The sequence below is a fragment of the Grampus griseus genome (assembly GCF_964374135.1).
Source record: "Grampus griseus genome assembly, chromosome: 4".
NCBI classification, from domain to species: domain Eukaryota; kingdom Metazoa; phylum Chordata; class Mammalia; order Artiodactyla; family Delphinidae; genus Grampus; species Grampus griseus.
Genome location: NC_138997.1, coordinates 80,265,299 through 80,291,410, shown reverse-complemented (window position 1 = coordinate 80,291,410; position 26,112 = coordinate 80,265,299). Strand labels below are relative to the sequence as shown.

Sequence of the window (26,112 nt, the reverse complement as noted above, 5' to 3'; positions counted from 1 at the left end):
CTTTGTAGTATTGTCTAAAGTCTGGGAGGATTATGCCACCTGCTTTTTTGTTTTCTCTCAGGATTGCTTTGGCATTTATGGGTCTTTTATGGTTCTATATAAAATTTAGGATTATTTTTTCCAGTTCTATGAAAAACGTCATGGGTAATTTGATAGGAATCCCATTAAATCTGTAGATTGCTTTGGGTGGTATGGCCATTTTAACAACATTAATTCTTCCACTCCAGGAGCATGGGATATCTTTCCACTTCTTTGAATCATCTTCAGTTTCCTTTATTAGTGTTTTCTAGTTTTCAGCATATAAGTCTTTCACCTCCTTGGTGAGGTTTATCCTGAAGCTTTCTTTTTTTTTTTTTTTGGACATGATTTTAATAGGGATTGTTTACATTTCCTTTCTGATATTTCATTGTTAGTGTAAAGAAATGCAACCAATTTCTGTATGTCCTGTTACCTTGCTGAATTCATTGATCAGTTCTAGTAGTCTTTAGGGTTTTCTATATATAGTATGTCATCTGCATAGAATGACAATTTTACCTCTTCCCTACCAATCTGAATACTTTTTTTTTTCCCCGGTATGCGGGCCTCTCACTGTTGTGGCCTCTCCTGTTGCGGAGCACAGGCTCCGGACACGCAGGCCCAGCGGCCATGGCTCACGGGCCCAGCCGCTCCGCGGCATGTGGGATCTTCCCAGACTGGGGCACGAACCCATGTCCCCTGCATCGGCAGGCAGACTCTCAACCACTGTGCCACCAGGGAAGCCCTGAATACCTTTTATTTCTTTTTCTTGTCTTGGTTGCTGTGTGGCTTTCTTCTTTTTTCTACTTAATTGTGGAATATTTGTAATGTCCTTCATCCTTCCATAGGAACTGTAAAATTTAGGTAGCTGTGACCTTCAAAACACAACGCCAAAATTATCAGTAAGAGAGAAATCATGCATCAGTTGAAGATCAGGTCTTTGGACAACAAACACTTCATTGCCATTTATGTTACCATTGTGATGAAAAGGTGGAATTAGGAGACTGCAAGTGATGTAATAGACTTCTAGAAAGAGGCAGGCCCTGCTGCACATAATTATAAGCTTCCCTGGGCAGGCCAAGCTTCCAAATGGGCAATGAATGCAGAGACCCTGGACTCCTGGGCTGATTCTATGTACAGCATTTAAAGAGCCTGCTCGTAAAATGGTCACAAGTACGGTAGTTTTTAAGGGTATCAGCCTTCTGCCTTTCAGCTCTTAACCTGTGGTGGGTGGCAAAGGGGAAGGTTACTCTTTTGTCTCTGCAGCTGTATCTTGGAGGATACAGTCCACCACATGCCAGGTGAAACCGGATGGCAAAACTGTCAAGACCTTCCTGGGAGGGAAAGGGTTTCAGGCGTTTTTTTTTGGGTTGGGTGGCCACCAGCGTGATCTCTCAAAAAGGCTCAGAATAAAACTAAAATGGGTGCTTTTAGGGGTTGCTGCCTGGGTCCCCATCAAAATTTGATTCTTGGAGAAGCTCACTCAATCCCTGAAGTTTGTCCAAAGAAGCCACAGGAATTATCAACACACCAGAATTTGTGCAAGATGGGGGTGCACTCAGGATGGTGGACAACCAAGGTTTGAGGGCTGGGACCAGGTATTCCAGAGTCAGTGAATAGAGCAATGTTTTGTACAAGGGAAGTGCTCAAGTGGTGTTCGTGCTGCTGAAAGAGCCATCTTCTAATCTGTCTCCAGCCCACCCTTACGGTCACCTCCTTCCAGGGGGCCCTCAGTCTGGAGAACTGACTCCTGCATCAGGTCCAGCTAATCCGGACGCGGGTGGCTTGCTGAGCAAGCCCACTTTAGGGACCTACGTGCTCAAAACAGTTGTCAAAATTAACACTTCTCTAGAAAAGGTAAGGATTTTCTGCTTCTACAGCATCTATGAGGTCCAGGCAATGGACACCTGAATAGCCATATATGCCCATGTTGTGCCATTTGCTTTATATTGCTAGTCCTTCTAAGGCACGCATCTTAGTGTTTTAATGCCAGCCCCTGCCAATAAGCCCAGTCTGTACAGAATGGTTACCTCCCACCCTTACACTTTCTTACTGGCTTCCACAGATCTGGACCATGAACTACAGCACTCTCTCTGTGTATAACTGACCTCCAGTTGATTGTTTTTCAAGCTTCTCCCGGAAGAACGCATACAGTGCTGTTTCTTAAAAGGATGCGTGGTCTTTGCTAGAGAAAGGAGTGACTAGAGAAGGAAGGGGAGGAAAGTGCCTTAAGTTGTAATCAGCATTGATTAAAAAACGTTATTTGAGAAATACCCCAAAATTTGAAGTCCTGATCACCAACCAGCCTGGCCCATGTTCCTTAGAAATGGTACTTTGTACATGTTGCTGTTGGACTTTGAAATAGGTACAAGATAAAATAAGTGAAGGTTATTACTCTTAAATGGGAATGAAAAGCTGGAGCTCTAGTTTACAGGCTGAGTGTTTATGTACACTCATTTCCATTGATTTCCACTGTTGCTGGCTTGTAGCAAACTTTAAACTTCTTGTAGGCAAAGCCACCATTATTTAGGCACGCTGCAAAGCTCGTCAGACTGTTGGAGACTTGTTGGTCACCAGTGGTTTCTATTGACAGTTACTCATGTGAATAGAAGTATCCCAAGTGTGGAAAGATAATCCCATTCAGGGTAAAATACATAACCAGTCATGATAGCTTCTCTTCTCATTCTGTTCCTCTTATTCCAGATACATATATGTAATCTGTTTGCTCTCTGTGAACTAGTTTTTGAACTAAATGTGCATATACAGAATTTGTGATAAATAGATGTATCAATAGCTAGTATGAATGGAAGGCCACTTTTAAGTTCTTAAACAATTTCTAAAATTTCCCAAATGTCCATAAGAATTTATCATCTATTAATTATTATGTTCTCCCTCAGTCACTGTAAGCCAGATCAGAGTATGTAGTCAGGAAGTTTGAAGGTGGCATTTGATCCCTTATGTGCAAACTCCAGAATCTAAACAAAATATGCAAAGACATTTTATCAGCTTGTGACATACCAAGGGGGTTCATGAATATTCAGGGTTCCACACTACTATATAATGCTGCATTTCTTGGTTTTATTTGAAACAATGCATATTTTTAGCATTTTATGGTAGGATTTTACACTTGTCATTTACACAAATTACAAGGTTCTCTTCAAGTCTTTAAAAATTTTTTAAAAAAATTCAGCCCATGTGCAGCACAAGAATATGCAAAACTACTTTACATTATACACACTTTTTATCAAAGGAGATACAAAATTCTGGCTTGTAGTTTTAGACAAATACAAGAAGCTTCAAACTAGACACAAAGGGTTAACATTAATTCTCAAATGTAAGTCTGCACTTTGTGTTGTATTTCTCTGAGATGTGAATACCAAATTCCTAAGGGATTTTTACTTTTTCCTTTTTCAAAGGAAAAATGACAAGTTTCCCTTATTCAAGTCCCTCCCCATCAGCTCAGTCTATCATCCTACTCTCCCATCCCTTAGTGCCAGATACTTGCTTATATTAAAAAATCAGGGGTGGGCCATTTACATATGTCTGTGGACCAGATCCTTTTAGCTAACTCCTCTCTTGCAAAAATCTAAGCAGCCATAACTGATGGGAATGGTCTGCTACATTATGTTAAATATGACTTCACACTAGGTAATCTAGACAGATATGATGCTGGGTAATTAGTTAAAAGGAGATAATGAGAGACAGAAGGCCCTACCAGTGTGCTTTTTATTGGTGGCAAATTGGTGGCCTTTAAGAATCAAGCTGTCTGATTCTAAGAGAGCTTCAAAATCTAAACAGAACATGCCCACTGACTGCTTGAGGGACCTCTCTGATGCTTATGCATAGGTACTCTTTCAGCATGTCGGAGGCAATATTTTATACTTCTAAAGAGTTATGAAGAGGCAATAAGGAAGAGTAGAGCTCTCTGCCCTTTCAAAGATATTTTCTATCACTGGTATCCACTGTTCCCTAGCCATCATCCAATACTTAAATGTGTATGTATATGCATATTTTAAAAGAATTACCCATCTTTCACTCAGTCAGTATACAGCCAACTCTTGATTACCTATGAGAACATAAGTGACATTTACTACCAGAAAATTTCACATTTAACATAATCTTTTTTTTTTTGACACAGCTCACGTTCACTGTTTTACATCTCACGTAGACTACAGCCTGTCAAGACCAAGTTATCACACAAACGTTTATGCCCTCGAACCCATGATAGGTATGTGCAAGGACACTGAGCACATTCAGATAGGGCTTGGGGGAAGGGCATAAAGTGGAGAATGGGGGCAGGTGATAACTCTGGGCGTGAGAAAGGACCAATCTCAAGTTCCTCCTGAATTAGCTCTTATGGTATGCCTTCGTTATTTTAATTTTATGATTGATTACTGCAAAATCTAAAACCTGAGGCAGTCACTATTTTATATAGATAATGGAGAGTTGACTGTAATCATGTTCTTTGTTTCTTTATGACTTTAGCCCTTTTACATAAAAAATTTCACAAGAAAACATAATATAAAAAGATTAAAAAAGACTACCATATGACATCTAGAAGCATTTATTTTATGCAAAAAACTTAAATATGAATGTGCACACAAAAAGTGCACACATTACCTATGCTGAACAATGCCAAGAAACAATATATTGATGCAACAGTTGTTTTCTAAAATAAACATAAAAACGGAGCCCGGACTGGCAGACAAAAAGCAAAGCACTTATTTCCCAATAGCACAATGCTGAAAACTGATAGCAATCCTAAACTCCTCCCACTTTCCTTACAAAGCTGCCAGAGTCCAACTATTTAAAAAAATTGACTTTTTTTTTTACATCAATAATAAAAATCTGGTGACAGACATTATAAAACCAAATGCTGGACAGTCTTTACTCCTTTAAAATTCCAAATATTCCAACATAATCACAGGAGTAAAAACCACTTTAAAGTGATATGCTTTATGAAACAAAAAACAATATGTACATTTATTGCAAATTATATTAAACTAAAATGGAGGGGAAATCAAAATATGAAGTGATATGAAATCAATAATAATTTTAATTATTTTCTCACTCTGATAAAAATCAGAAAGCAACATTTATAAAATTGCCACCACATCACTTTTCATAGCAGGGAACTGAAATCTGTACATCTCATTTTGCAGAAAAGTAGGCAGGCAGAAAGAATTATACATAAAAGTTTCCAAAAGGAAAAACAAAGAAATATTTAATCTGATCTCTTTTATTCTAAAAAATTAATTCAGTAGACTTCTATTTTTTTCTTGTGTAACATGGGAAATTCCTGGCTCTAAAATTGATGAATTCTCACTGTCAGTGTAAGGACATCCTATTAATTTCTTTAAAATAAAGACTGCAGCATGGAAATTAATGGTGTATTATGCTGTTAAGCTCCAGATATGCAGGAACTGGAACCAAGTGTTAAGCAATTTGCTTAATTATTGACTTTTCATAAGAAAAGTCTGGGGGGAGGGTAGAACAGAGTTGCTTTTAGCCTCTCTCTCAAGAGTTTCTGCTGTACATTTCCATCAAAGGACTTGTGGTCAAGTGAAAAAAGGAAGTAATAGCTTTTTTCAGTTTTCAAGGCAGAAAGTGTGTTTTGAAGTTAACTTCATTTTCTGTTCAGGGTCATTCTGAATCCAAGTTTTTGCAGAAGCTAGAGCCTGCTTCTGTTTGGCCTTCATTTTCTCCCTTTGCAAATGAATTTTCTTTTTACCTTGGGGATAGGAGTAGAAGAAAGCAATGTTAGAAAAGATATAAACAGGAAAACAAACCATACACAGATTATTTAATTTCTATAGTTATTATCTAAAATCTGAAAATATTTTTTCATTGTTCATGTGACACTTTAGTTGATTTAGTAATCTTTCCCTAAATTACATAAAAACACAATACCAATGAAGAAGTTTTTATTTTCAACCATTAAGCATTGCTACCCAGTGTCCAATCTGTTTTATTACTACAATAAAACACTAAAAGCTATTTGAAGTAATTGTGATTTTTAATGAATACTTTCAAAATTATGTAGTAGAAAAATTACTAGACAACTGGCAAATAAAAGCAGCAAAATAAGTTCTGTTCTTTAGTGTACTAAAAAAAGGAGGAAAATTTAGCTTAATTCTGTTAAGAGAAATGCCCCACTGATCCTATTTCCCTAATAGGGAGGGAAAATTATGACCTCTGGAAGCATGAAGTAGTGGGATAGGGTCTCTTTCTCTTCTCCCCTCACCTACTCCTCTCTGGGAGGAGGAAGAACCCATCTAATGGGTGAGAGGGTGGGGGAAGGAAAAACTGAGCATACTGGAATTTGGTCTTGTCTAGATTTCTTCTCCTTTGCCTCCAAAAGGTGTGTTCTGGTCTGCCGGAGGTTGTTCAATTTAGGGGCAAGGCATTAGTAGTTACCTGGCCTATGTCATTTCAGATTTGGGTGGTGGGTGGAGGGGAGTGTGGCTTGTGGGATCTCAGTTCCCCACCAGGGATCGAACCCGAGCCAGGGCAGTGAAAGCCCAGAATACTAACCATTAGGCCACCAGGGAACTCCCTGTCATTCCACATTTTTAATCAGCCACATCAGTATTAAGATGGTATCTCCTTTTTAACAATTCCAAACTTGGGAGAGAAAGATAAGGGGGCTGTTTACTTATATTCCCAAAACCCAACATAACATATACCTTCTAATAAAGATAACAATGCTAACCAAAGAAAGCTAATAAGTGATTAAGATTCTTACATAGTATTAAATTAATTTGTTATAATAGATAAAATTTAATAATATGATATCAAAGAATCCTCTACAAGCTGCCTGCTGCACCTTCAGGAAGCTTCCCTTTACTAGCTCTGAGTCCTCAGTATCTTCCTGGCTGCTCTCACAGACTTTTAAACGATCCAGATCACTGGAAGAATTTCCTGGACTTGATTCTATGTCCCAAAGTGAATCGCCATCACTTCCGAGCACTTGGCTTCTGAAAAATTTCATATTATTTTGATAAAAATTCACTTGTTACTGAAGAATATTCATATTAAACTAATACACGGTTGTTAATACATGAGGAAACACACTTAGGGGATACTTTAAGATACAAACCGATGTGATGTGAGGAAACTCTCAATATACAAATGAGCACAGGAAATCGGGAAATCCTTTGCTTAAAAAAAGTAGAAATTCCAAGACTCTTGAACACTCCAATATTAAGCATACTAAGCAAAACATATTAATCCAAAGATGGGAAAACTATAGTCTGTTAAGGTAACTTCCTTAAATTCACAGTTTCCCCTTAAGTCCCAAGTTTAAGGACTGTGTCTCCACTGGTGTTAATTGATATTTTCTTTTTCATGGAAGAATTTGGCCTCAAAGATAAAACATACTCAAGAATCAGCAGACCTATAAAAACACATTTTCAATGCAAAATATTTGGAATTGTTTGCCATTTGAATAATAATTCAAAAACAAAAGAAAAACAAATAACTGAAATGATGATGAATCCTCCATTCCCAAACTCAGGAAGCCAACATTAAGTGTCCAGTTGTTCAGATACTATTTCCTGACTATAGTATACAAATGGCTGATTTTCATAAATTTACAGGGTAAATTCAAGGAATTTTCTGAAAAGAAGTAACAATTCCAAATGCAGCCCAAAATATAAACAGGAACATTTATTGGCACGCGCGCGCGCACACACACACACCCCTCTGATGGAATAGATTTACTGCAAAAATCCAGAGGGATCTAAAAATCCTACAGGTAAGTTTACAAGTTAAAATGTATGAACTCCCAGATTAAGTAAATTCTATGCCAGGAAATTTCTGTACAGTTTTTGTATTTTGGTGGAATAACATATCTATCCTTGAATTAATAAAGTATATAAGTAGGAGTCATACTAAAAATTATTATTTACCTAATGTCAGTGAGAGGACCTAGTAAGAGGAATTCTAGAGGGGTTACACATAAGTGATTGCTATGGTATTTAAATGACTGTAGAGGCTACCATTTATTAAGGGTCCTACTTTTACAGGGCTGAAGGATTAGTGAGGTTACAAACATAAAGCATCTAGACTGTGGTTGGAATATACTAGGGCCTCAAAAATGGTTTTCGTTAATTATTTAATAATAAAGTTGAAATCATACAATATGATGAGTATAAATACCAAGTAATAAAAATGGGCGTTTTCTGGAGGTGGTCCTAGTATACAGTGTAGACTGACCGCCTCGAGATCATCTTGTATTCAGACAGATCTACAAAGGAGCACATGGAGTAAAGAAGGGAGCGTAATGTCAGGAAAGGCTCTTTTCAGATGTTAATGTAGGGACAGTTGTGACCAGCGCAGGAACTGACCATCAGGGAAGTGAGAAAGCAAGCAAGTAAAATGTGTGAAGAATAATGCAAGGTAAAGGAAAAGACAGATGAAATAGTGTTAGAAAGCAGGGCCACAGAGAAGCACAAGGGTGCTGGGCCTTATTTCTCAAAGGCTTGCATTCAAGCTTAAAATCCGGGGGTAAACTACTTCAGTGCAGTGATCCAGATCCAGATCTGGTTCCACAATGCAAGGACTCTAGGCTATGCTTCAAGTTGCCAGGGCAGTAAGTGAGCTGTTCCTACCATTCTGGGTTCATCCTTAGCTCAGAAATGTGGTGCTTGGCTCTCAGCTTTGGCAACCCTATTTCTTCTTTTACTAATGAGATGGTTCAAAGTGTAATGATAACCTTAACAGGATGATTCAAGGTGTTATATTAGCTCTGTATTCAGAATTGTTCAATCATGTGGCTTTAACCTGTATCTGATCCTCACCAGGTCTCAGGAAAATACAGGTGAGATGTCAAATCAATCATAGGTAATACCTTTGGTTAATCAAAAGTATGTTTAGAATCTTGTATGAAGGTGAAAGCTATAGTTTCCCATGAAATAAAAATAAAGCTGGCACCTTTAGGATTTTGACCATTCAACGTTTTCTCCTCAAGCTGAAGGACAGTTAGAACAGCTGAGTCACAAACAAGGAAGTTTTGTTTTAGTGTGCCTGTCTATTCCATCGCTTGGTGGTTACTATACCTTAAAACATTTCCTTTTACACATTAAGAGAAAAAGAAAATAATAGAGTTGTGAACGTTCATAGTTTAAAGGAGAAACATAACCGCAGCTGCCACTGTTAGCAGTACAGTAAGGCGATTAATAAGGGACACAGCCTGGATTCAAAACCCTGTTCTGTGTAGCACTGGCCAGGTGGCCTGAGAAAGTAATTTTTTTAGGTCTAACCCCCTTATCTCTAACATAGGGTTGTACTTGCTTCATAATGATGGTTGGCAAGGCAAATATACATTCAACAACCTTTCCTTATTATCACTATTATTTCTACCAATATATATGCCAAGCACCATTGCAAATACCCCATACATTATTCTACCTAATATTCACTACGGTCTTTCAATGTTCTTATAGCATTAGGGGCTTCGCTTAAGTTTGCCACTTGAATTCAAGAACATCTGATCTCTCTTTGTTTTTTCCCTCTCTGAAGCTAGAATACTTTAGCTTTTGTTTGCATGAACTCTGAAATAGGTTCAAAAGATGACTAGAGTTGTGTGGTTTAACCTACGATTATTTTAAATAAACCAGCTTCTTATGTAGTAATTATAAATAATAAACTATATGCAAAGATTTTCCATTTCATGGAAACTACCACATATATTAACTACATTAGCTATTTAAAATATGGAAGTAAATATATTTTCAAAGCATCCTCTGTTAAACTAGTTTTGTGTGCAGGTATAGTTCCTGTAGAATTAAGACTTAATTTTACCTTAAAGTACAATATAGTGTGGACTCCAGAGTGATGCTGCCTGGTTTTAATGCTGCCTCCACTATGTATATAAGCAAAGGGACCAAAAGCTACATGGACTCTCTATTCCTGGTTCTCTCCTCTTTATAAACTGGGGATAATGATAGTACTTACCCATGTAGAGATGTTTTAAGCATTTAATAGGTTAACAAAGAGCTTAGAATTGAGCCTGGCTCATAATAAGCATTATATTAGTGTTAGCTATTATTCATCTTATGTAGCAATTTTTTAAGTGAAATAAAATATATGTAACATAAATCACTGCCATTCATCTCTAGAATATTTTCATCTTCCAACTGAAACTCTGTACCCATTAAATAGTAATGCCTATTCTCTCCTCCCGCTCTCCCTGGCAACTACCTCATTCTGTCTGTATGAATTTGACTACTCTCGTATCTCACAGAAGTGGAGTCATACAGTATTTGCCCTTTGGGGTCTGGCTTATTTCACTTAGCATAATGTCTTTAAGGCCCATCCATATTGTGGCATAAGTCAGAATTTCATTGTTTTACATAGTAATAATAAAATAATTCTTATACTTTTATCAATCAGTAGACTTAAAGTGAAAGTTTTCTGCTCTATTCTGGAATTGACAAGCTGGAGAAATATATTCTTTGAGGGCGAGAACCTATCCATTTTGGATACTTTTGTACTGCCAACATCCAGCGCAATGCTGGCAGTTTAATCTGTCTGTATTTGTTAGAAGAACAAATGAGAAGTATAAGGAACAATACTCATGTGCCTATAATACATTCAGTCCTATGCAAGAGGCTATCATGAGTAATACAGAGTTTCGGGAGTAAGTTAGGTTTCCAAGCCGAAGTCATAATGCTAGAATTTAAGGGCAGAGTTGTATATTAGATTCAGGAAAGAATGGAAAAGACAAAAGGAAGCTTGGGAGAAAGTTTCAGAATGTCCTTCTATGTTTTGTTAGCCACGAATTAGTAGTCAATAATTCAACCAGAAGTTTCTAAAATATGTGCGCAAAGTCTTTGATCTGTTTTACTGAAGTACAGTGTTATCATGAACACCAAATTTAACCATCTAACTTCACTGAGAATATAAAACCATCAAAGAATTCTATATTTTGGATAACACATTGCCCAACTGATCTACTAAATGGCATACTTAAGACTTCTAAGGTGTCTTTTCACTCTTGAAAAAGATGTTTTAAGAGTTTTAAAAAGGCCCAAGGCCATTTTTAATCAACACCAGTCTCTGGCATGTAAGCCATTTTTGTTGGTTTGTTTAATGCTTTGGGGGCAAATGGTGTAACTAAAAGCAGAGCAATGGGTTTTACAATGCTCAATTTCAGAGACAAGGTTGGTTGCTACTGAAAACGTTTTCAGGGTCCAAGTGAGTGCCTGCATATTTTGGTTAGATGTCAAAAGGACAGCACATGAGAGGTAAGGTCAGGTGGCTCAGGTGGCCTGGGTGTGATGATCAGTACTATTTTATGTGGGTGAGGAATGGCTAGAATTCTAGAAACCCTTAAGAGAAGTCTGGCAATCTCCAACGAAATTTGTTCAGCTTTTGTATAACTAAAAATATAGTAAGAGGTAAAGCAACTAGAATTCAAAACAATGGTTAAAATAATTACTGAGCATTTAGTCTGTACAAGGCATTTTGTTAAGTGCTTTATATTTAATGACCATTTAATTCTTGGAACAGTCCTTTGAGGAAGGTATTATTATACTGCCTTAATGATGAAGAAAAGGAGGCCGAGGTTAAGTATGTTGTTCCAGGTCAAAGGTCCAGGTTTGAGGAGAAAAATAATAAATTTGCCCCCAATACTGGCTTTCCTTACTACACTTTTAGTCCATAAAAGTAGAAGTGACTAAGTAGAAGAAACACCCATTACTTAGTCAGGTTTGGGCCTGGATCAGCTGCCATGAGATGTTGAAAAAGGTACTCAGAGACACTTAAAATGTAAGAAAATTTAGTAGCCTCAAACTTCCAAATTTCAAAAATGGTAATTTTAAAAAATGTACTTACAAACACGTATGCCTTAGCAACACTGTACTTTATAAAAATATTGAAGCAGGATGGTGAGGGTGTCCTGACATGATCAGAGCTGGTTCTTTCCTAGAAGGAACTCAGAATCTTACAATCTAATTCAGGGGGGAGATGAATTAGGTATAGGTATATAAGGAAAAAGAAGCAGTGTAGAGCTAAGTTCTAATTGTAGACCAAGTAAGGAGCCAACTTCTAGATCTCATTGGGGCACCATTGTTACAGTGTGGAAAATCTGAAATCCCAACACAACATGATCAAAGATGAGTAGCTGTGAGGGAGGGTGGGGGAGAGGTAAGTTGCTGACTTATATTAAAATTTACTGTAACAAGTGGAAATAAAGAGCATGCCATGACATCTATTCCACTCTGGGATCTCTGTATCAAAAAGGTAGCCGTTTATATTTAGAAAACCCCATGCAACTATGTGAGGGACACCAAGACAATGTTATCCTTGCTAATAAATAGAAACATCAAAAACCATATCCTAATTAAAAATTAACCAAAGAAAAAAGGAGATCTTTCTTCAAATTGTTGTCCTGAAAGTTATGAGATAAAAGCAAATGCCACCATAACTTACTCAGGAAAACCAGGGGCAGTTTTCACTCCCAAATGCCTAGGTGTTTGGGGGTGACTGGCAACTAAGATTAAAACCAGATGTCTAAATTCAAAGTTCAGAAAGAACGGTGTACGTTACCTTTGTAAGTCAATTTGTCTCTCTGCTGGTGCTGCCTTTTTGGCTATGTCTTGCAGTTTGGGTGCTTTGGCATTACCTGCTTCCAAACCTCCAGGGCTTTCCTGATTGACTGCGGCTCTCTTTCTTCCCTTGCTAAGAGGTTTATTTATATCATCATTTCTGGTTGCATTGCCCTGAGATTCAGACTTGGGTCGACGTCCTCTCCTGGGTTTTGAAGGGGCAGGTGGTCCTGATTCATCTACTTTCTCATCTGTTTTTTGTTGGATATTCTCTGCACCAGCTGCTGTTACTGTTCTTTTCTTTCCTCGGTCACTGCTGATGTTGCCCTGGGCAGCCTGATCAGAATTAATCTCCTAAAAGAGCAGAAAACAATTATATGAACATAAATTCCTTAAATATCACTGATCTATACTACAAAGAAGCATTCTGCAAGTATTTTAAAAGAGTTGGAATTCCAGGGCTTCTGATTAACTGCTTACATCCCATGAAGAATGTAAACTCCTCAAGGATAAGGACTGAATGAGGTGCCTACCATAGTGCTTGACATATATAATATACTCAATAAATGCTTACTAAAGTGCATAGGCAGTTATATAAGAGAAAACCTACTCAGTTTTGCTTTCACAGCCATTTTAAATGACAAGGTCCTTTTTATTGTGGTATGCTCTTAATGTATGACTTTTCAAAAGAGGGGGGAATGTTTTCATAATTCAATGTTATTTTCTTTCTCTATGATGCATCTGACTATAATAATCTTTGTAGTTCTGTGACACAAAGTTCTTTAATATCTCACTCCACTCATTCATTCTAACTTTTGTCTCTTCTTTATCAATCATTAACCTTCTACTTTTTTCTGAGCATTCTCTTTTTTCCTCTGTTTGGCATATATATCACATATTGTCATCTAAAATGTTCAAAGTAATAAAATTCCATTTTAATATGAGACATAATGGACATTAGGAGGAATAATAATTTTCAGAATGAAAGTGACCTTTATATGTATGATATTTAGGAGTCAATTGTAATAATTTTAACTGATGCAAGGGAAACGAACATATCCTCACCGAAAAAGTGACTTTATCTTTTCAATTAATTAATTAATTTTCATTTCCCCAAAAAATGTTTTCAATGACCAGGGAAACACATAAATCTTTCATGTTTCAAGAAAATTTACTTAAATGAAAACTCGTGAAAGTAGTATCTTAAGTTAGAAAATCCACAAATCAGTGTTTCACGTTGAGGATTAACATTAAAGTAAACCCTATCTTAAGAGACAGTATCAGAGCCTTTAACATGGGCAGCTAGACTTAAATCCATCCTTCCAGGATGATGAGCTAATGACTGCTACTTCTTTCACCCTCTTGGGATGTGGAGAGTCGTGTTACAAAAATCATCAAAAGGGAACAAGAGTAAGGTGGGCCACAGGAGTTAAACTGTAAAACAATACAAAATGGATCAGAGAAAAGATATGCGAAGGCACCCTGGAGAAAGATGGAGATTCCTGGGCAAAATAAGAAGGGTCAATAAAAACTAAGTGTGGTTAAACTTGAAGTAGAAACCATTCAACTGAATGCCTGTTAGGTGCAGTGGCTGCTGGGCATAGATTGGGGAACAAAACTCTTATTTTTCCTGTCCTCAAACAGATTAGCATAGTAGGTGACTAATTTTTTAAAGAGTAAACAAACATTTAAGTACAGATTACCCTAAATGCTAAGAGATTAAAGAAAAGGGCATTCAGAAAAAAAAAAACAACAGGAAGCATCAATTTCTCATTGGTTCTTCTGGGGAATATTAATTAAATAATATCAAAGCAGGACTTATCACATGAAAAGTGAAGTATTTTAGACAGATGGAAGAGGCAGCATGAAGTACCTGAAGAAGGAAAGAGCTTGGAAGATTGAAGGAACTTGAAGTGATGTGAGACTGGTATAAGGTAGGAGAAGCAGGCATGGGCCAGATCATGAATGCCTTATGGGACATGTAAGAAATCTGAAATCTGATTTTATTCTAAGTGCTGATAAAAGTCACTGATGGACTTTAAACAGAGGACAAACATAATCCAGATTATATTTTAAAAAGATCACACTGGCTGCTATATTTGGTGATGAGATTGGAAGGGAGCAAGAATGTTAACAAGAAGGTAGAACTACTACAGTATCAGACGTTGAGTTAGGGAGTTCCCTGGTGGCCTAGTGGTTAGGATTCCAGGCTTTCACTACCATGGCCTGGGTTCAATCCCTGGTTGGCGAATTTCCTGCAAGGCGCGTGGCATGGCCAAAAAAAAAAAAAGTTGAGTTAAACAAGAAAAAGATAATTTAAAAACGGGCAAATATGAACAGGCAGTTCACACAAGAGTACATCCAAACGGTCAACAAAAATACTGATCATCAGAGAAATATAAATTAAAACAATAGTGGGGCATTAGTTTTGATACTTTAAACTGAAAAAAATTCAAAAGAACTATAAACCTGTTGTTAGTGGGTATACAGAGAAAAAGTACCCTGCTGGTAGAAATGTCAAGTGTTCTAATTTTCAAAGAAAACAATATGAAAATATCTAAAATCTCTAGTATATTTACTCCTTGACCTGGCATTCCCACTACTAGAACTTATTAGCCCCTAGAAATAAAATCACCAGTAAATTTAATGCAACATTGTAGTGACAAAGTACAGGGAAAGGAAGTATTTATGTGTATACAAACATGAAAATGATAACGCTGTAGAGAAAAAATGGAACACACAGATAAGGCTGTTTAAAAGGGGAAAAAAAGACTATTAAATGTCATGCACATGATCATATTTACATATTTATGAACATTACATTTATGTGCATATGTATAAAGAACTCATGCAAAAGCCAAATGAAGAGGAAATCAGTTGTCAGCTGTAGGCATGAAGAAATAGAAGACTCTAAAGGGCAACACTGGTGGTATTGCCTGCCTGCTCCACAGAATGTTAATGTGTTATTTCTTCTTTTAACCACCTCCCTTATTCATTCTTCATATTACCATTTGATTTTGCTCACAGAGTAAATAATAGGAGAAAATGTTCTGATTTGTAAACATGGATATACAATTTGCTGGATAATTTTTATATACATAACTAATAAATTGGTTTATGCATCAATCTCTTTGAGAAATTGGTTACCAAGAAACACTCTCTTAGATCTTTATCTTCTTTCAGTACAACAAGGTAGTGTTTTGAGCCTGCAAGACTGACAACCAGACCCTGGAAAGAAATGACCGTATCAACTTCTGGGAGATCTGACTGGGAAGCTATCAGGCTTTTGTCAAAATACAACCCCAGTCTCTTCAGGCAACAGTGAATCTGTTAAACATTCTTTGGAAGTATGAAAAAGTTAAAACAGTGTTTGGAACAATATAATATTACAGATCAATCAAAGTAATATTTTGGCCCCTCAGAAATTAGAATTTAAATGTCCAATTTATCTTCTATACAATTCTACAGCAGAGGTTGAAAAGGTTATAGATAGATGTTTGTACTAGATAAATATTTGCATCCCTGTACCACCTCTTAATACATATTATAAGCATGTTTATGTATCTGTGGCAATATGCATATCTGCATCTAAGCATGATTATGTTCAATGTTTAATTCTATAGAAGGATCCCACAATATCTAAATCTACTGGTTTCTGAATTCTAAGAGTTTTGAAAGTGAGAGGTTCCCTGTTACCTGAGTTTACTGACATAATGAAGTTCAGATAGCAAACAGCAAGAGTATGGATAGTCAGAGACTGACCTAAAAAATGTATCCTTACCTATTTAGTTTGAATTCAGATGATAATTTTGGATAGGAAAAGTTCAGCTACTGTGGAATAACTGTATAGTCCCATATTTTATGTACCTGAGGATAACTCCTAAAACATTTGATAATACCATAAATATATGGGGGGTAAAAAAAAAAGTATGTCAAGAACATGATTCTATAGAAAAAGAAATAATAGTATTAGGTCATTCTTACTGAGGCAAGTTATCCTCCTACCAATGTTATACTCCTTTCTGTCCTGCCAAAAAATTAAGAATATTATTATTAAAAGTATTAAAAGTATTAAAAGATGCACCATCAAAGAATGCAGCTGTTAAATAAAAAACATATTTTAAAAGGTCAGCTCATTAAGTTTAACTTAAAACGACAACAGAAACAGTGTTGATCCCTGGTGGGAGTCAATGAAGTTTTGAAAACAAGGTCTCAAAACACTTCAGTTCCTATTCTTTCAAGGTATTGGGAGAAGGTGACCACACAAACTCTGGTAAATGAAGACAGTGGACAAAGAATCACTTCTGTAGAGTGGAAGCCCAGTAAGTATAGCAGGGGGTGGTATACACACAGGTATAGTATGTAGTATATATTAATGTGTAGACTGTGGGTTTCTTACCCCATCATAAAATTGTAATAAGAATCTCCATGGGAAAAACCCACTTGTTAAATTTTAAAATTTACCTTATTCTTTACTGGGTCAATATTCTTTACAGGTGTCACAGAAATAATTCTCACAGGGTTCTCTTCATTTTCACTAACTCCAGTTTCTGCTGCCTCTGAACTCTGTTCCCTGCTGAAGAGAAATAAACCAAAGCTTCTTTATTTCACCATATGAATAGGAAGTGTACTCTCTCACTATACCAATAAGGAAAGAGGCTTAGGCTGATTTAGAAGCCTGGCCAAGTGAAGTAACGTTAACAAGACTCAGATCTTCTGTGGTTACAGACTACTGCTCTACTATATCAAGTTTTGGATTTCCATCTTACCTTACTAATGTAAGACAGAAATGACTGCCTAAAACCACCAGATAGAAAGCGTAGTTGACAAGGAACAAACAACACAACTATTCTATAAGCCTATCTGTTGGGGGGTGGAAAACCCTAAAACAAAGCAAAAATACAACAGATGAGCGTATAGTTTTCTCCAGTCTGTGTTCTTAATGCTCTGCAAGGGAAGGGGCTGCAAGAAGAGGCCACAGGGGAGGTGTCTGACCCCCACCATCTATGTAAACCACAGATGTTCCACGTTAATTTTTTAATATTTTGGGATTCTACTGCTAAAAATGTGTTTAAAACACCACCACTGAATTTATGCTTAAAATTTCATGAATTAGAATAAAATCTTTAAAAGCCTCAATATTTAGTGTTGGTAAGAGTAGGGTCAGATGGAAATTTTTATGCAGTAGCTAAGACAGTAAACACTTGACATGTTAAACATGGAATCTTTTAAATAAATATTTATTTGGTTGTGTCAGGTCTTAGTTGCTGGCATGCAAACTCTTAGTTGCAGCATGTGGGATCTAGTTCCCTGACAAGGGATCGAACCTGGGCCCCCAGCATTGGGAGCACAGTCTTAGCCACCGGACCACCAGGGAAGTCCCAAACATGGAATCTTTAATAAGTGGAAAATGTTATTAACAATGTTATCTCTACTCATGCTATACTAATTTTGAGTTAAAAAGCATATAAATTAAATTTATTTAAAGAGTTACATTTTCAGTTCTCCTAAGTGTTAAATTTAAACACAGACACACACTCCCATGTAAATTAGTTTTAGTATATTACTAATTCTTACGTTTTTCCATTTAACTTTTCTACACATTTAGAATGCTAAACAGTTTCAAAATGTGTACGACACTCTCAATTTCCATCATTAATTATACTAAAATTTAGCACTACTGTTTTTTACTAAGATGTTTCCTAAAGTCCATTTTTGTGATACAGTGCTTTAAGAAAAGAAACTGAAAGATGAACCAAGTAGTGAGTGATAGTAACAAAAACAATTGGAGAAAAAAATTGCCTTGATCGATTTCCGGTGGAAGGGTTCAGCTCTGAATTTACATTAATATTGCTTCCAGTCTCAGCTCCAGTGCTTCTAACATATGGTTTCCTTCCCGTTGCTGATAAAGGCTTGTTTACCGCACCTAGTACTCCAGCAGGTTTTGGCTAAAAATTACATATACGCATGTTATTTTATACCTTACTGAAAGGAATACATACAAATTTAGACACATGTAAGGGATACTGTTTCGCTTACAGCCAGGAATTGTTGTTGCTTTGGAAAGTTAAATCCTAAATTTATTAGAAATGATAATTCTGTAAAACTATATCTAAACATAATTACAAATCAAAAGCATTACCTCTACTTAAAAATAACTATGCAATATTTAATTATTCCTGTTGCTCAATCAAAACAAAGTGTCCCTAAAACAGTGAAATACATAATAATTAAGACACAATAAAATGTCTTACAGGTAAACTACTGAGTATATATAGTAATAGTTTAGACACTGTTTATCAAATACTAAATTTTCCTTTGCTCTTTTAGATGTCATATTACCTTTATAGAATATAAACTGTCTAACTTATTAGTACTTTAAAATTATCTTTATCTTACACATCTAAATTTATTATATCATTTTTCAGGGAAATCTGCTTTGTGAATTCTAAATAACTTGAAGCCTATCAGTACTGGTGAGAACACATGGTTGTAATTCTAAAGTGGTTCATGACAAAAAAAAAAAGCCTGAGAGAACAAATGCTTTAGATGCTATAATCCACAACATGATCCCTAAGAATCAGGAACTATAAAATCTGAGGGACATTTAAAGGTTATTTCTAAGAATAGCAGAAGTAATATGCACATGAGATAAAGATCCCCCAATTATCTAGTACATAATACCTTTCCTGTTAACAGAAGTACTCTTGTCTCTTCTGAAATATAACTCTTGTCATTACAGAAGTCCTATCAAAAAAACAAACAAAAAAAAGTAAACATATTTTTATTGTCCATACAAGACTTCAAGGCATTCTGCTTTACCATAACAGTTTCATTTGCGCTAAGAAACATATCAAACCATCAAAGCATATTTCATGAACCATACCATAAGTCTAGTTTTAAAATTAACTCAGTGACACACAAGACTCAGTCAAATGTCAGATATAAATTACTTAAATCACATTTTTTTTTGGCAGTGCCACGTGGCTTGCAGGAGCCTAGTTCCCTGACCAGGAATTGAATCCAGGCCATAGTCGGTGAAAGCACGGAGTCCTAACCACTGGAATGCCAGGGAATTCCCTTAAATCACATTTTAAATAAAACACATTTCTATTCTTTCATATGGTTCAGGGCAAACAGTCTCCAGTTTATTCAATGAACTATGTTCTCCACTCTATTATAAAATTTACTTTTTAAAAAAATTTATTTGGCCACACCACGTGGCACACGCGATCTTAGTTCCCCGACCAGGGACTGAAGCCACGCCTCCTGCAGTGGAAGCACAGAGTCTTAAGCTCTGGACTGCCAGGGAAGTCCCTAAAATTTACTTCTTTGGGGCTCCCAAAGCATCCAAAATGGTACTATGCATATATCAGGCACTTAATATTCACTAAAAGAACCCCACACAGAATCTCAAGAAAATTATCCTTACTGAAAAAAAATCTGTTACTTTAATTAAAAATGTTTTGTTTCCTAGAACCATAAGTAGACTGTCCAAATCATAAAGGTAAATACACAATCAAAATCTAATTAAGTCAATTGTAATGTTCTTTGGCTGCAGTGATATTAACTAGTTAATAAATGAATTAAACCAAATGTGGACACTGATGATACTTCTGAAAGTTACATCTGTATAAGAGTTCAGTTTGATCCTATGGTGCCTCTATCTGTTAATTATCCTGGGAATAGCACACGAGTAAACCACAATGGTCTCACGGAAGCAAAATGACTTACTGCTGTCTGGAAGTTCATTAATTTGTAAGTAATCGCACTTAAAAAATTATTTTTCTTTTATTAAGTTTACCTTCACACTAGTGTCACAGAAAAGAACAGAAGGCTTAAATGTGCCTATAAAAAGAAATAACACTTTTGGCATGTATTCTAGGCAAGGCTGTATCTTTCTTTTCTTCCCCACAAAGGCTTTTATGTAGCTAAAAATATTGTTACATGAAGATATACTATAGCTTCACTAAGCTATCTTAATATGCCTAGTTTTCTCCTGTCTGAATTTATACCATATTAAAAGCAACATATTAGAAAAGGCAATGAGGAAAGCTGATCATTTAAAACAGAAAAAAAACAAAATTATTATTAAGAAGGCTAAAGACATTCTAAGTTTCAATATCAAAACAAAAAACAATTAGAATCAGGTGTAGTGACAAACAGCAATTTAAATTCTTGATGATGTATGAAGATTCTATTTGGGTACTATTCCAGTCACGATAGCCCTGGGTCAACAATAAAGTAAATTTAAATTCAGGAGCTCACTCAGGAGTGTTTATAAAGACCAGTAAATTCAATTAGAACAGAAGTAACTTTGCAATCCTTATTATTCCTATCAAAACCAGGCAGAGTAAATTCTGAGTACTAAATCAAAGTCTGATTAAAATTTTTGTTGAAAATTTTAAATGCCTTATTTTTTCCAATTAAAAATATTAAGGATATTTTTTTAAACAAAGCACAGGAAAGTTAAACTTTAAAATACCACCTTAAAGTGGGTAATAAATAAAAGGCATTCTTTTTGAAAAAGTTTCTTAATCCAAATTAGCTGGAAAAACTTAAAGAGCTTTAGTTAGCTGAAAAATTTACTTACATGGAAAACTTCATTTGCTGACAGCAGAATAAATGTACTATTTATTATTAATACCATTTATTAAATGCTTACTTTGTGACAAACTCTTAGAAACCTAGGTATATTAGTAATTGTTCACAGGTATTATCATCATCTGCATTTTAGAGATGAAGACATTGAGGCTTAGAAGAGTTAACATGTGTAAGGTCCCTCAAATTAGAAATGGTTGATTCGAATCCAGGTCTGTCAACTGCCAAGACCAATTCCATTCATTCTAACATTTTATTTCATATATAGATGTATATATATTTATACTCTACCAAATATTTTGTTTACTTCTTGTCTGAAAAAATACTAACAGTGTTTTAATGAGATGAAAACAATTTAAGAAATTTGAAAATTCCTCTTACATATTAGAAATATCCAGAAGGAATAGCTCACATAGGAACACCACCACCAAGCTTGATTTGTATTCTCTACTCTGTAAGGTGAGAATGATATTTTTCAGGCTTTGGAAGACAATCTCCCATTTCTTGATAAACTCACAGAGGTATTTTTTTTTTTTTTTACTCTGTAGTCAAGACAATCCAATACTTGCCACTAGGGTCGATGGTAACAAATTTAAATAGGTTTAGTATGGTAGAAAAATGAAGGGAAGAAATTACCTTTTCAGGTTGTGTAAAAAATTTCATCGGAAGGACTGGATCCTTTGGTGAATCTGCATTGCATAAAGCACTTTTACTATTTATAACACACAGGGCCACATCACACACTGTATAAAGTTTCTAGGGAGGAAAAAAAAAAATCACATATACCTTTCAGTAGTGAAAAATAACCACAAGTACCAATTCTAACCAATATATAAAATCGAATCAAAACAATAATATGGGGTTATTATTTATTCCTTGAACATTCTGCATTTGTATTTGGCATTTCTTCTTATGTAGCCTCCTAGTAAACAATAACAAAAAAGACCCCTTCATCTTAATTTAACATGAATGCCAAGTATGTGTTAAAAACAATAAACCAAACTAAAGGAAACATACAAAAAGAATATCTACTTGTCTGTAACTCTTACTAAAAGTTCTTAAGACAGCATAGTTGTAAATTTTACTAGTTCTTATTCCTGTGCTCTGTAGAAGTTTTAATATCTTTTTCAAAGTAATAAATGTTCTTCAAATAATAGAATTCAATTTAATGAAATAAAGTAAAAACTAAGTATGTATTTTTAATAAATGTTCTGTAATCTATTTTATTATGTAATAGTTAGGAAAAACAAGTGGGACAAGGGTCATAATATTTTTTCCTGTAATATCTTAATACCCACTGGCCTAATATATATCTTACTTCATTTGTCTTGGATTCATCTGGAGACTGGGCATCTTTTGTTAGCTTGATGTTCTCTGCCATCTTTTTCATAAAGGCATGGCTGTTATTTTCATTCTTTGTCATTAAAACTTCAAGCATGAACCACAGGCACCTAAATGACAAACATATTCATTTAGTAAAGAGACTGATTGTAGGTGCTTTTGCTTAAGGGATTTAATAGCTTACTGGGAAGTTCTGTTGTCTGAATATAAAAGAGTATAATACAGAGAAAACTCTAATGATTAATAGAAATATCCTGTTAATAATATTCAATTCAAATAGAATCATATCACAAATAACAAATATGAACATATAGCTTAATATGAGAAAGTCTGACAGTTTCATGAGGCAAAGATTCATTCTATAGGTATTTAATAAACATTTAGATGATATAACGTGTATTAATATCCAGCAATGATAAGCGAACCAGCATACAGCACAGTCTTGCCATTTTGACTATTTGCAAGGTATGCAGAAGATCTAAGATTTGTATGTAATTCTACTGTGACATAACTGAATTTCACATGCTATGAGGCTGGTGTGCATAGTAACCAGTAATTCAGCTAAACAGTCACATCTCAAACCATTTTTGCTGTTTTCTTCTTGTTACTTTATATTCATTTAATACATAAAGTGTCTGAAGGTGACACCTGAATTTCTAAGTAAAAATGAATCCCAAATCAGGATGAACATTAGAATCACTTGGGGAGCTTACATCGACAAATATAGGATCAAAGCCTATTATTAAGTTGCCATGATGATTCTCAGGCAACCACCATGGACTTACTGTTTTACTCCATCAACAGGAGAGAAAAAACATTTGATGATAATCTCTGTATACGTCTTTGGCTATAGTATATGTAAATGTCTTAAGAGACTACTGTAAGGGGGAAATAGATTAATGTACTTTGTTTTTAGTAGACCTGTCTTACAAGAAATACTAAACTCAGCCCTTCAGGCTGAAACGAAAAAACAATAGACAGTTAACTTGAAGCTGTAAGAAATAAAGAACACTGGTAAAGGTAATCACATAGGTAATATAAAGCCAGCATTACTGAACTTCTGGTTTGTAACTCCTTTTTAAATATATGACTTAAAAGGAAAATGCATAAAATAATAATCATATATATGTAAAATAAAACAATGTATAAAGATATAATTTTATCAATTAAAATATAAAGGGAGTGGAATAAAGTTGTATAAAAGCAGACTATCTCTATACTCATGAAACTAAGTTGCTATTATTCTAACTAGGCTGTTACAACTTTAAGATGTTAAGTGTAATCATTAAGAAAATAACTAAAAAATATACACAAAAGCAAGGAATCAAAAAGTTTCCCTACAAAAAACAACTACAGCTGACCCTTGAACAACACAAGAGTTAGGGGTGCTGACCCTCTACACAGTTCAAACCTGTGTTGTTCAAGGGTCAACTGTAAATACAAAAACGAGAGGCTATGGAGCAATTAAGTAACAAAAAATAGGTAAGACACAGAGAAAACTAACAGCTATATGGCAGAAGTAACTTCTTCCTTATCAGTAATTACTTTAAATGAAAATAGATTAAATCCCCCAATTAAAAAGCAGAGAAGCAGAGTACATTAAGGGGGGGGGGAGATCCATCTATATCTTATCTACAAGAGACTCACTTTAGATATAAAAACACAAATTATTTGAAAGTAAAAGGATGAAAAAAATATACTCATTCAAACAGTAACCAAATGAGAGCTGGTGGCTATTTTATAATTAGACAAAATGGATTGCAAAAGACCCAGAAGGACTGTATTGATGAAAGTAAAACCAGTAAGAAGATATGACTATTATAAACACATACGAACCTAGCCAACAAAGCCCCAAAATCTATGAAGCAAAAATTGACAGAATTGAAGGGAGAAATACATGTTTCCACAATAACAGATTTCAATACCCTATTTTCAATAATGGATGGAAAATCCAGACAGGGACTAAAAAGAAAATAAAGAACTTGAACACTATAAACCAATCAGATATCAGACATATATGGAACACTCCAACTAACAATAGCAGAATACATTTTTCTCAAGTGAACATGGTATAGTCTCCAGGGCAGACCGTATGGTAGGCCACAAAACAAGTCTTAATAAAAAGTATCTTTTCTGACCAGAATGGCATGAAACTAAGTCAATAAAAGAAGGAAAATAGGGAAAACTGGAAAATTCACACATATATGGAAATTAAACCACACATTCCTATGTTTTTTTTTTGGCCGTGTGGCTTGTGAGATCTTAGTTCCCTGACCAGTGATTGAACCCAGGGCCTTGGCAGTGAAAGGAAGAGTCCTAACCACTGGACCGCACCAGGGAATTCCCAAACCACACTCTTAAACAACCAATGGGTCAAAGAAGAAGTCACAAGAAAAATTAGAAAATACCTTAAGACAAATAAAACAAAAACACAACATACCATACTTATAGGATTCAGCACTGGTAGTACTAAAAGGGAAATTTACAGCGATAACACCCTCTGTTAAGAAACAACATCTCAATGAATGATCTAACTGTATACCTTAAGAAACTGTACACCTTAACTAGAAAAAGAAAAGTGAACACTTCAGATTACATGGTAACTTAAAATGAAATGTTTAAAGATACTCAAAAGTACTGCATGCTAGATAGAACCAAAAAGTATGTGCCAGTGATTTCAATCCTAACTGACGACTTCAGTACTTTTCCCACATCACTGTTGCCTCTCGCAAATCTAATCCCTTTTTCACATGACTGCCTTGCAACTGAATAGGGCTAAAAAGGTTCCTTAACATAGACCTTGTGTTCTAGGCAAATACATACATCACTTTTTCACTTTATGAAAGTGCTTTCTGGAAAATCCCAAAATAAAAGTTATTTAAAAAAAAAAGGAAAAAGAATTTGCAAATAAAATGTATTTATTAAGTAAACAGAAACTAGAATTGGAAGATATTTTAGGGATTATCTATTTCATATCTTGCATTTTATGGATAAGGCAACTGAAGCAGAGAAGTAAAGTTTTTACTCAGATAGCTAAGACTAGAACCTATGTCTCCTGAAAGATCTACAGGAGGCAGAGATAAACTGTTGATTACAACCTCAAATAAGATTAGGGATAAGGCTTCATGTCACACATAGAAAAATCATAGTACTTTAAATACAAGCTGAGGGAACCAATTTAAACGTGCAAAGCAAAAGCACAGCAATGGGAAAATAGACATTGCTTTAAAGTTTCTTGGAGGTCATTTGTAGACAATCCTAGGCTACTTCGTACTTGTTCACTCACCCTGCATCATATATAAAGTTCTATTTTACATAAAAACACTTCTTAAACAAGTGTTTTGCAATTGTTTACCTGCCTGTCTTTCCACTAGAGACAAATCTCTCTGTGACTAGTGTAACAAATCTAATTTTGTATTACCATAGACCTGCCACAGAGTATCTCGTATGTGTGTGCATATTTTTGAGGAATTATCTTTTGAGGTTGAAGTATAGTTTTAAGGAGAGAAATTTTCACTACATGGCTTTCTAAATTATCAAACTGAAGTAACTGAAGCCCATCTTAATACAAAGGTAAAAATAACATAAAGACCAAATCAACTTA

At 35.4% G+C, this 26,112-nt stretch overlaps 1 protein-coding gene across 5 annotated transcripts in view; it reads right to left on the bottom strand.

Moving 5' to 3' along the window:
• Positions 1-3,076: 3,076 nt before the first annotated feature.
• The window catches only part of PDS5A (PDS5 cohesin associated factor A), a gene marked incomplete at its 3' end in the record, with an annotated part of 128,525 nt that continues 105,489 nt past the window's right edge, over positions 3,077-26,112 (bottom strand). The window contains exons 27-34 of one of the 5 annotated variants that reach the window (XM_082653805.1): positions 22,486-22,618; positions 21,804-21,923; positions 19,251-19,313; positions 18,369-18,514; positions 17,031-17,142; positions 12,568-12,920; positions 6,842-6,992; positions 3,077-5,746 (exon numbers count right to left, since the gene is read on the bottom strand). In XM_082653805.1, coding sequence (XP_082509931.1) covers positions 5,711-5,746; positions 6,842-6,992; positions 12,568-12,920; positions 17,031-17,142; positions 18,369-18,514; positions 19,251-19,313; positions 21,804-21,923; positions 22,486-22,618 — 1,114 coding nt within the window. Of the gene's footprint in view, positions 5,747-6,841; positions 6,993-12,563; positions 12,921-17,030; positions 17,143-18,368; positions 18,515-19,250; positions 19,314-21,803; positions 21,924-22,485; positions 22,619-26,112 lie in introns of those variants that run through there. The other 4 variants (XM_082653801.1, XM_082653802.1, XM_082653803.1 and 1 more) reach the window with 4 other exon arrangements.